General features: G+C 51.5%; 1 protein-coding gene across 10 annotated transcripts in view; it reads right to left on the bottom strand.

The window, feature by feature from the left end:
* Positions 1-4,347: 4,347 nt before the first annotated feature.
* NFX1 (nuclear transcription factor, X-box binding 1) overlaps positions 4,348-11,140 on the bottom strand; it is an 82,969-nt gene continuing 76,176 nt past the window's right edge. For 7 of the 10 annotated variants that reach the window (XM_060155223.1, XM_060155226.1, XM_060155227.1 and 4 more), the window contains 2 exons: positions 10,470-10,574; positions 8,975-9,250 (listed from right to left, as the gene is read on the bottom strand). In XM_060155223.1, coding sequence (XP_060011206.1) covers positions 9,178-9,250; positions 10,470-10,574 — 178 coding nt within the window. In that variant the 3' untranslated portion in view covers positions 8,975-9,177. Of the gene's footprint in view, positions 4,466-7,394; positions 8,308-8,974; positions 9,251-10,469; positions 10,575-11,140 lie in introns of those variants that run through there. The other 3 variants (XR_009541623.1, XR_009541624.1, XM_060155224.1) reach the window with 3 other exon arrangements.

Genomic DNA, 11,140 nt, shown 5'->3' with positions numbered 1-11,140 from the left:
CAGAGCCCGCCTGCTGCAACTAAGACCTGGCACAACCAAATAAATAGTAAAAAAAAAAAAAAAAAAACCAACCAAAAAGGAATATATTCTTTGGGTGCACGTATGTGATAAAACTACTTAAAAAAAAAAAAGAAGGGATGCTTCCTCCATGGAGACAGAGATGGCTGATAAGATGGGGAGGAGCATGGGCGCAAGCTATTAATAATTTCCTAGTTCTGGAGTTGGGGTAAATTTTTCGGTTTATTATGTGATTGTGCTTATAACATACAACTGTGATATATATTCATTCGTAGGTATCATGTATTCTAAAAGATGAAGAAGAAATAGGAATAGCATGAAAACAGGTGGTGGGAAGAGTGACAGGTACGGGACCCACTGAGATTAGGGGGCTGGGGGTGCAGGGAGGAAGGAGAGACTTGAGTGTGTCTGACATCCCACGGTGGGAGGAGCTGAGCCAGGGAACCAGGGCTGGGAGTGGCTAGGGAGGGGCCCACAGCTGGAAATGCCAGCCAGCTGCCTCCCTCCGTGACCTTGGATGGGTCTCTTCCCCTCTCAGCCTCAGTGACCCTGTGAACACAGGGTGGGTGGCCACTCTCATTCCTGGTGTTCCAGAGCAGTGTGACCCTAAGGCCTCAGTCACAGATGAGGGTTCTGGTTCCTACCCTCCTCTGCCCCACTGACCATTTCAGGCTTCTGGCATCCTCATGTTCCCGGGAGGTGGCTTTGGAGGCAGGCCAGCCAGGGGGAGTCTGTCCAGAACCCCTCCTACTGTCCACTGCTCTGCTACAGATCTATACTAGGCCCATTGCCCATAACCTCCTGCAGATGCTGATCCCAGTGTCAGGCTCAGATGAACTCTGACCCTGGTCACAGAGCACTTCTGTGCACAGGGCACACACCCCTTTTGTTCTCTTGGCAGACTTAGGTTGACAGCCTACAAACGTGCCAGACACCGTTCCAGAGCCGAGGATGTAGGCACAATTAAGATGGAAAATGTCCTTGTTCTCACGGAGCTGACATTCTGTGCAAAACATGTGGTGTGTTTGTGATACACACTAAGCAGGAAAAGCGGGAAACGAGGATAGGAATTGTGTGTAGGAGTGAAGACTGGAGGGCTGAGGAGGTAAATGAGTAAAGAACTGAAGGGGGTGAGGCAGTGAGCCATGTGGACATATGGGGGATGAGCATGCCAGACTGAGGGAATAGCCAGTGCAAGGAATCTGAGGTTTGAGCATGGAAGGACCATTGCTGGAATGGAAAGAGTAGGGGAGTGGAAGAAGACAAGGCCAGAGGAGTGTGTGTGTGTGGGGTAGGGTGAACCCAGACCAACCCTGTGGAGAGGTGAGGCCAAGGCTTGGGGCAGAGGTAAGGGAGGTCTCTGGAGGAGAGAGGGAGGTGCCACTGCAGGAGGGAAGGAAAGAAGGGAGGGAGGGAGGGAGGGAGGGAGGGAGGGAGGGAGGGAGGAGGTGGGGCGGGTGTCATGGCGCCTAACGGGTCCCTGATCTGAGTTCTGCTCACACACACAGTCCCTCCTGTAACCACTCCCTGGCTGGACTCAGGAGGGACATTTGTGCAGCTCAGGAGGCCAGGCTGGGATGTGAGCTATAGGAGCTCTGGCTCCTCTCCCACTCTCCTAGTCCCAGACCAGCATGGACTGGCTGTGTGACCCAGACAGGACCCTTCCCTTCTCTGGGCCTCAGTTTCCCTGTCTGTACAATGAGGCTTGGATCTGTTGGTGTCTGGGGAGCCTCCCAGCTCTGACTTCTTCCAGCACTTCAAAGCCTCATGTCATGATCCCATTACTGTCCCTTGCCCCTATGCCAGGTGAGGCCATGTTTGAGATGGGGACAGGGATGGGACAAGAATGACCCCCCAGGCCCAGGCCAAGCCCCTCCAGGGCTTTGCCGATGAAGGTTGGGTCCTCAGCTCAGTGGTCCTGGCCTTGGGAAGAGTCCCTAACTCCCTGTCCAGCCTGCTGCTCCCCCACTCAGGGCCTCCGAGGGATAGACACACACAGGCAGCACCTCGGTCTGGCTGGTCTCATTGTCCCTCCTTCAGATGAGGTCTTGCAGCCCCAGAAGAGGTGGGAGAAGCCATCTCGGGCTGGACCTTGGTGTTGGCACCCTCAGAGGGAGAAGGCTGTGGCCACTTAGAGCCATGCAGCCTGAGCTTGGCTCTGCACCCACCCCTGTGCTTAACCCAGAGTGGGAACAGGTGTGACCCCACCCTCCCATGTGCTGCAGGGCTCATAACCGTGGCACCTAAGAGCACAATGAGGCCACCCGGCCCAGATCCAAATACCTGCTCTGCCACTCACTAGCTGTATGACCTTAGGCAGGACAGGAGAATAATAGCTCCCACCCCCCAGGGCTGCTGGGATGATGAAATGAGTTATGCCTGGCACATGGGGAGGGTGCGTGCTGTTATCACTCTACACCGTCTCGTGGTCCTCATGTCACCACGCCCACCTGACACCCAAGGAATCTGGGAGCTGGGGAGGCTGGCTCAGTAAGGGGTACAGAGGAGGGATTCCAGTCCTTTGTTGATATGATCTCTGCCGGGTTTTGTTTGGTCTTTAAATTGTGAAATATATTCTGTAAATGTATGTATAAAACATACAGGTACAGTTAAAATAACAGTAAAACATTAAAAAACAAAAACAAAATCTCTAAATAAACAAAAAAGCCCAAACACTTAAGTGCTCCCTACCTAGCTCTGACAGGTTAATTGAACCTCTCTGGACCTCAGTTTCCTCATCTGCAAAATGGGGGTCACATGGCCCAGAGAAATGAGGTGCTTCAGGTTTCAGTTTTGCCATCAGCATTCCACTATGATGGAACAAGTTTACCAGAGTTCACGGTCTCCCCTTGGGTCTGTGTTCAGGAGCCAAGGCGGTGGGGGGAGGTGCTGGAGGGTGTGTGCAGGGGATGCTCTGGGCTCAGTTGGGGGACTGAGTGAGTGATGGAGCTCAGAGGCTGAGAGATGAGCCACATGGTTCAGAGCTAGGTACGCCCAGGCACACAGATAAGGTCATAAGTCTGGGGCTGAGCCTTTGAGTCCTCCAGGGACCCAACAAAACCCTTGTTGGCTGATAAAGAGGATTCCTCAGATGAGGGTTCCAACAGGCCCCTGGAACAGCCCTGCCAGGGCCAGCAAGAATGTGTTCCTGCCCTCACTGCCCCGCCACATTCCTCCACCTATGCCCTGGCCTCTGGCCCCAGGTCAGGGGACATTAGACCGAAGATAAATTCCTAACGGAGGCCCAGTGCCAGGGCAGGGGAGACTGGATGGGGGAGACTGGTTGGAGACACAGGAGACAGTCTAGAGGTTGGATGTGCTGAATTAGAGGGACTTGTGGGACATCGTGGGAAAGGCAAGGGCCTGGGATAGAGAAAGCGCTTTGAAGCCCAGGGTGGTAGCTGAAGGCTTGCAGTTGGATGAGGTGCCCAGGGAGAAACGATGGAGACCTGGGGAGCACCCACGTTTTAGAGACGGCTAAAGAGGAGGAAGCAGCCAAGGCCCATGATCTCCCCGGGCCCCGGGAGCCCGAACACTCTGGGGCCTTAACTGACCTGTGCCTTGGGGCTGGTCAGGTGGTTCAGATGGTCAGGGCAAGTGAGGGAAGCTCATGCCCTCCTGGGCAATGTGGAAAAAAGCCCTAGAGACCCTCACTCCACAGCACTTCCCCATATCACTGAGTCCTGCAGCTTCAGGCCCCAGCTCTGGCTCTGGCAATTTCTGATTCCTGCCCTGTCCTCAGATCCCTGCCCTCTGGATGACAGAGTGCCCAGGGCAAAATCCTTGGACCTCTTCTCTTTCACCCTCCCTCCCAAAATGGCCAGCCTGCTGAAAGGCTGGTGAAATCACCACCCTTTAAATACCATTATATGCCAACAGCTCCCCAAATGAGATCTCCAGCTCAATCCTGTCTCCAGGCTTCAGACTCCCACAGACAACCGCCTACTGGACAGATTCTCATCCTGCAAGCCTGCTCCTCCCACACCCTCTCCTATCCCAGTAAATGGCAAATTCAATCTTCCCCTTGCTCAGGCCCAAAACCTTGAAGTCATTTCTGCTCCTCTCACACTCCACATCCCAGCTGCCAGCAAATCCTATAGGTGTTATCTGCAAATTCTATCTAGAATCCAACCACCTCTCAGCATTACAGCAGTGGTCTTCTGACTGCTCTCCCAGCCTCTCCGCTTGCTCTGACTCAGCCCTACAGTCTAGTCTCAATACAGCAGCTGGGATGATCCTTTCCAAAATTGAGCCAGATCTTATCATTCACTCCTCCGCCCGAAGCCTTCCAATGACCTCAAGGCCCCTGCTACTCTCTCCTTTATTCACCTTTTGGCCTGGTGGCTTTGCTGTTCCTTGAAGGTGCATGGCATGTTTCTACCACTGAGCCTTCGCCACGGCTGCTCCCTCTGCCTGGGATGTTTATCCTCCTGTGCCTATACTGTGTCTATCAATAAGAAGAGAAAAAACAGTATGAAAAAAAGAGATGAAAAGGTGATAAGCTTAAAAGATATTGGTTATAAACTCATCTAAAAAGTTTTAAAGAGTGCTTCCCTGAGGCAAAGTGTAAGTACTTCCCTCGCCCCATTCCCAGGCTCCTGGTTTGGGGATACACACTGTCCCCTCGTGGCCACCGTAGGAAAAGGTCTCATCTTCTGGGGGTATTCTCTACATTGGGACATGGTATAAGCTTCCCTCCCACTTGTCCTGACCTGCTGGGCCACGCAGTCTTAGCGACTCCAGGATGAGCTGTGTGAGCTCCCACTGCTCTGCCCGTGGAGTGGGGAGGACACAGGTTTTGGGGTCAGACCTGGTAGGAATTTCAGATCCCCAATTCACTGAGTGGTCTTGGGCAAGTGATCTAACTTCTCCAACCTTCAGTTTCCTCATTGGGAAAATAAGGATACATACTTTATGGGGCTTTGAGGAGTAAAAGAGATGAGCACAGTGCTTGGTGTATCAAAAGTGCTCAAAAGCTATTAGAAGCTATTCTTCTATTAGAAATTCTTGGGAAAGTGTGGGTAGGTGAAGACCCCTGACTCCCTCACCCATGTGGCAGGCTTGGGGTAGGCGGGGGGCGGGCGGGGGGTAAGGGGGCAGGTGACTGAACGTCCCAGCCCTTGCCAGAGCAGCTTCACGACTGCTCTGTTCCTTCCCTCCCTACGCCCTGAGAGACAGTCCTGGGACAGGATCCAGAGGCTTGACCATGCTGAGATGCCACATGACACTGGGAGACCCTCCCTACCCACTACCCTCCCAAAGGCTCGGGGCAGGAGGCAGGAACTATCACCCAGCTGACAGGTGGGAAAATCAATGCCCGGACACTGGAAGCAAACTGCTCAGGCACAGAGCAAGCTGAGGCAGCCAATCGGGGGTCCCAACAGTTCAGCCGGGTTCTCTGCAGCAGGGTCTCCCAAGAGGCTGTGTGCATGAAACCTGGGGCTGAGGGCAGCCTAAGCCACTGGGAAGGACTCCAAGGGAACCGTGTGGGGAAGACAGCTCCCCCTTTCCTGAGGACGCAGCCCCTCCTGGCCTAGGTTGGGAAACCCAAGGCCTGGATTCCAATTCCGGCCTGACACACAGCCCTTAGAGCCCTATCCATTCTGGCTGGGCCTTTCTAGACTGGGGTTGGTCTGGCTTAGAGAATGCCCTGGGGAATCTGTGAGCTCTCAAAGGCCACGGGAGATGGTATGGGACACCTGTGCTGAGGCCATGTGGGGAGTTTGGGAGGTAGAACTTTCCCGATGGCTGTGGCAGGTGTGTGAGTGAGGGGACCGATGAAGAAGGCAGGTCTGTGAAGGGGAAGGAGCTCTGGCCTGGCCTGGCCATCCCTCCCCAGTTCTGGAAGAGGAGGCACACCGGCAGGTTTTCCTTAGAGAACAAAATCTCCAGGCTCTCAGGCATGAAGCAAGGCCGGCACCACATGGGAAGGACTCCCTAAACTTCAGGATCCACTGTTTGAGACTCTGCACCTCCCCCACAAGACTGACATTCCTTCTTCCCCTCCCCTGGCCTCTTCCGCGGCCTGGCCAGGCCCTGTCCAGGACAAGATCCAGAGCGGCTTCACACAGACCCTGCAATTAGGAGGGCTGCTTTCATCTCCTTCCCGCACACAACCTTCCACCACACGCCAGACTGTACTGCTGTTGAGAGGAGCCAGCCCTGCTAGACAAGCCAGAGGGAATGCCAGAGTTAAGAACTTGGCCTCTGGAAAGCTCTGGCCCCATGAAGAAACTCCTGTTGGAGGAGACTGTGGGGCTGGAGGGGTAGGAAGATACCACCAGATTCTTAGGGAGCAAAAGTAGGGTCCTGATGCCCACTGGCTCCCTCCATGTAAGGGGTGGAGGTGTCTTTCCCTTTAGCCCACACTAAATGTAATTTACTTTGATGGGTAAAATTTTGTCTAAGGCCACTGCTTAGTGAAGAATCCACCAAACACATGAGAAACAGCTTCCCCTCGCTGAGGGGTCTGAGGTCCCTTTGGTGATCCAAGGGGAGTAGCTCCCTGCTGAACCCGGCAGCCTAGCCTACCTCCTGGATCTCCTGAACCTCTTCCCTCTTTGCAGCACCAACTCCCACCACCCTCTTCCTCTCACTTGGATCACTCTGGCAGCTCTTGGCTGGGTCTCTTGCCTCAAAGTTAGCCCTCCAATCCCTTTTACACACTCTGCCTGAGTAACAGCTCTAGGAACAGGGTGGGCAAACTAAGGTCATGGCCAAATCTAGCCTGTTTTTGAACAACCCACAAGCTAAGAATGTTTTTTTTTTTAATTTCTAAAAGGTTGGAAAAAATAAAATTATTATTTTGAGACATGTAAAAATTCTATGAAATTCCGATTTGGTGTCTATAAAATGTTATTACAACAGAGTCATGCTCATCCCCTCATGTACTGTCTGGGGCTGTGTTCACACGACGGTGGCAGAGTTGGGTAGCCACAACATAAAGTCTAAAGTATCTGGCCCTTTACAGAAAACCTTTGCCAACTCCTGTCCTAGGTCATCAATCCAGCCATGCTGCTCTCTGCTTAGGATCCTTCAGTGGCTCCCTGTGGCTCTCTACAAACTGACCCCTGTCTACCTCTCCAGCTTAACAACTGTCTCTCCAGTTGTCTGCCCACTCTGGACAACTAATCCTTCCTCAAACCTCCCACAAACCACAGCCCTGGGCTTGTCTCATGCCTTTTACCTTTACTCAGCATGCCTCTCTCCTCCAAATGGCAGTCTACCATCTCAAGACTCAGCTCAAATGCTTCCTTCTGTTTTTGTTCCCCATCCAGGGGTCCTTCCCCTAAGCATGAGGGCTAATCCGTTCCTAGCATGCCACAAAAAAATCTTGCTATAGCCCTTCAGCTTTTAATAAACAGACTAATGACCTATTTGTGCCAGTCCAAACAATTTCATTTTATTTGTTCAGGTATGTGTCCCCCACTGGATTACTAACTGTAAAAGAACAGGCCATGTCCATTTCCCACAGCCCTAGCACATGCTGGCATGGGTAGGATGCAAGCATTCACCAGAAGTGGCCTGCTTAGCATTCTAATTTTTCACTTGGCTGGCATTATGTAGAAAGAAGATGCCTATATATTTTCAGGCTACTCTAAACTTTCAGCACCTATAACAGACCAGGCACCTCCATGTACGTTATCTCATTTAATCCTCACAACCCTGGTGAGTTAGGTGATATCTCCACTCCACCAGGCAGCAGCAAGCTGTTACGTGGCAGAGCTGGAATCTGAGATCAGGTCTCCTGCTTCCTGCTGATTTTGAGATGCTCTCAATGTACAGTTCACCCACTGAACTCACTGCTTGAAAGAAGCAACAGATGCTCATGAGCTTCCTGTTGGGTGTGGTGCCACTGACCCTCTACTAAACGGGCTCAGATAGAGGTGGTTTTGTCTCTGCCCTCCAGTCACCTGTTCCCATTGCTGTACATCATGTCCTTCAAGGCAGATCATCTGGGTCAGGACCAAAGGGCAGCCCTGCTCTTCCTAGTAAAATTAAGTGCCAGGTTTGTGATGTCACTTCTCAATTCTCCTTCTGTTGCTCTGGGGCTTGTGGCTTGCTCTGGAGCAGAAGGAAGTTGTTGGAAGTCTGGCCTCCATGCTGGAGAAGTGCCAATGCAGAGAGCCAAACTAATGTAACTATTGATGTACCTGCCTTAAAAGGAGCCTGAAGAATGCCTCCAGTGGGCTGCTGGCATAAGCCCTGGACTGTCCACATGGTTTTTTGAATATTCAAACAGAGGTCCAGAGCTCAGAGACAGGGAAAGCCAATACGGCTGCTGCAGGCCTGGGAGAAAGCAACAGAGGAAAGGTAAGTGTCCCAGAGACTCTTTCTCAACCAGAGAGAAGGGGTTAGGGCTGCACTGGTCAGTACACAGAGGCTGCAGTGTGAACCTGGGAGAAGGAGGAGCTGCTATATGTCCTCCACCACCACAATGGATAGGCTAACCTGTCTGTCACCACACAGGCTCAGCGATGTGCTATGAGAGGCCCTCCCCCAGACTCCAGAAGATGGAATTCTGTAAAGTCACCCGACCCTTCTCCTAGGTCTGGAACTGATGGTACTGAGGACCACTAAAATAAGTTCAGCTAGGTAGACCTACAAGAATTTTTGACAAAAGACTCAGCTAAGACAGCTGGGTTTAACCACATGTGTGATTCCAGCTGTGGTGTACCAATTCAGTGTTTGGCATTTTGGATTGAGAAGTTAGCCTATGTCTTTCCAAAGATAGCGATCACTTCGGATTAAAAAAACGAGGTGCACCTGATGCTGCAGGCATTTTCAGGAGGAGGATGGATAACTGGGACAACTGAGACCATGACTAAGTGACATTTTCAGGCTAAAATTCTGGTTTGACTAAATCAAGCCCCACGTTCCCCCAACCATCAGAGCGATCACGGTGGTGGTGTGAGGAGCCTCTGCAAATACGACTGAATCACTAGTGACCGTCCAGTGAGAGACATACTGAAATACTTTATACAGACAGAAGAGAGGACAAGGGGATTTCTGACACACTCATGCTTTGGATGTATCAGTTCAAGACAGTATGTGAGCTCTGAGTCCACCAGGCAGTTGGGAACAAACATGATTAACCTGCTGGCAAACGAGTCTCCACCCCACCTAATCACTCTTTTTTCTAAGTGCATCTTGATCGCCTCAGTCCTGGACATCAAAGTAGTCAATTACTGGCTCCTTGGCTATTCTCTGTAAATTACTGCTCCCAAGATTCCTGAAAAGCAAACACAGAATGATCAATCTTTTCTTGCTTGGGGGAAACAGATTCAGGTCTTGGAAAGTTCAGGATCAGCTGGTTTACCATGTGTGAAGCTTTGATAAGACAGTGGGGTCCACATGAGCTGGTAACTGCTGAAATTTGGTGATGGGCACACAGGGGTTTATATTAATATATTAATACCATTCTCTCTACTCTAAAAATTTTCCACAATTAAGTCTTACAAAAAAAAATACAGCAAGCAAAGGAAAAAAAAAGATAGCATGTCATAAACAGGCCCGTAACTTTACGTCCCCCAGGTGGTACTGGACACAGCTGTGGAGTAACATGAGGAAACGCAGCTTGTGCTGCTGGGAGTCCAGGCTGCCTGCTTCCAGGGCTAGAGCAGGGCTGGTGCTGGGGAGCTACACGGCCCCAGGTGCTCCTGGCTGAGGCTGTGCCCAATGGGCAACACCTAGTTGTCCCGTCCAGTTCCAGGGGAACACAGATGGCTAGGACGCTCATGGTGACCTTGCAAACTTCCCTACCCAGAGGTTCTGTGTAGGAGGTACTCCTAGGCTTCTGTGTGGAAGGCCAGAACAGGAGGAGGGACCCCACTGTGTTTCCCAGCAACTTCCAGCAGTGTGGCCTTGTCACAGCAGGGCAGCTGGCCCCCTCCTGGGAAGGGAGAGGAAAGGAAGGAGGGATGAAGACCCTCTCTGCTCCTGTCTGAGAAAACACCTGCCAGATTTGCTGCTTGCCAATGTGGTTTTCTTTTCTCCTTAAATCACAAACATATGTTTTTGTTGTAAAAATGCTTCAAACCATATATAAGTAGACAGAGCAAAACATGAAAGTTCCCCCCTTCACTGTCAGCTCCCCGCTAGAATCCCACTTCCATCTCCAGAGTAACTGTTGTGGACCACATGATGTTCCTAAATCATCTGGTGTGACAGACTGAATCCATTTCCCAGTGTCACCACCTACACTGTGGAAATTATGGCCAGTGACTGTGCTCCCTGGAGGGGAAGTGGGCATTACAAACATCAGACTTGGGACCCCTCTGGAATGAACATATGTGTCTGACATCTCAGTCAAACCTTATATATCTGAACACAGCACCCCAAAGCCAGGCCCAAGGAGGCCGCCAATGGCTGGTGCAGCCCAGGGCAGTTCAGCCCCTGCTGGCTTCTCTGAACAGACAGGGCTCTTTGGAAAGCAGCTGAAGAACCCTTACTTGTCTGTCTGATGTCTGTGATGAGGAATCGGTGGTGGAGGCCGTGACTGTATCTCCTTTTCAAGTACACCTGTCAGCGTGGTAGGAGGACATATAGACTTCCCTCTGATAAAAGTAAAAACACAAAGTATTGAAAAGTTAGAACTGTCTGTGGAGAGAGGCAGACAGCTGGAAATCCAGTCCGAGACTTTCACTGTGACGCTGCGGAGCACTCTCTGATATGACCCGTCTCCTCTCAGGCATGATCAACTTTGTTTAACCCTTGTCCCTTTCACCCACCTCTGCTGGGCCTGCTACCTGCTTCCTCTCATCTCACACTTGAGTTTTCTTTGTTGGGAGGTTCTTCCGACTCCCCCTGGTTCTGACAGTGATCTTACGTCCTACTGTCCCCTCCTGGCCCACACTACTGCCTTGGTTTCCTCTAATGGCAAACACTGTTTACAGAGGATGCCTTGAGTCACAGGTCAGCATTCTTCCTGTTTCCATCATGCAAGGAGGACACAAGGGAAAAAGGGACAGATGTGATGGGCAGGTACCCACTCCAGGCCCTCAGGGTCTGACGTGGATTGTATCCTTTAGGTGTGTCTGGCCTGAGGACTGAAGCATGGGCTTTACTTTCTGGTTTGGACCTTTAGATCAGTCAGAATGGCTGGCCCAGAGGCAGACTTTCC

The sequence above is a fragment of the Lagenorhynchus albirostris genome, chromosome 7, assembly GCF_949774975.1.
Source record: "Lagenorhynchus albirostris chromosome 7, mLagAlb1.1, whole genome shotgun sequence".
NCBI lineage: Eukaryota > Metazoa > Chordata > Mammalia > Artiodactyla > Delphinidae > Lagenorhynchus > Lagenorhynchus albirostris.
This window is presented reverse-complemented; position numbering and strand designations above follow the sequence as displayed.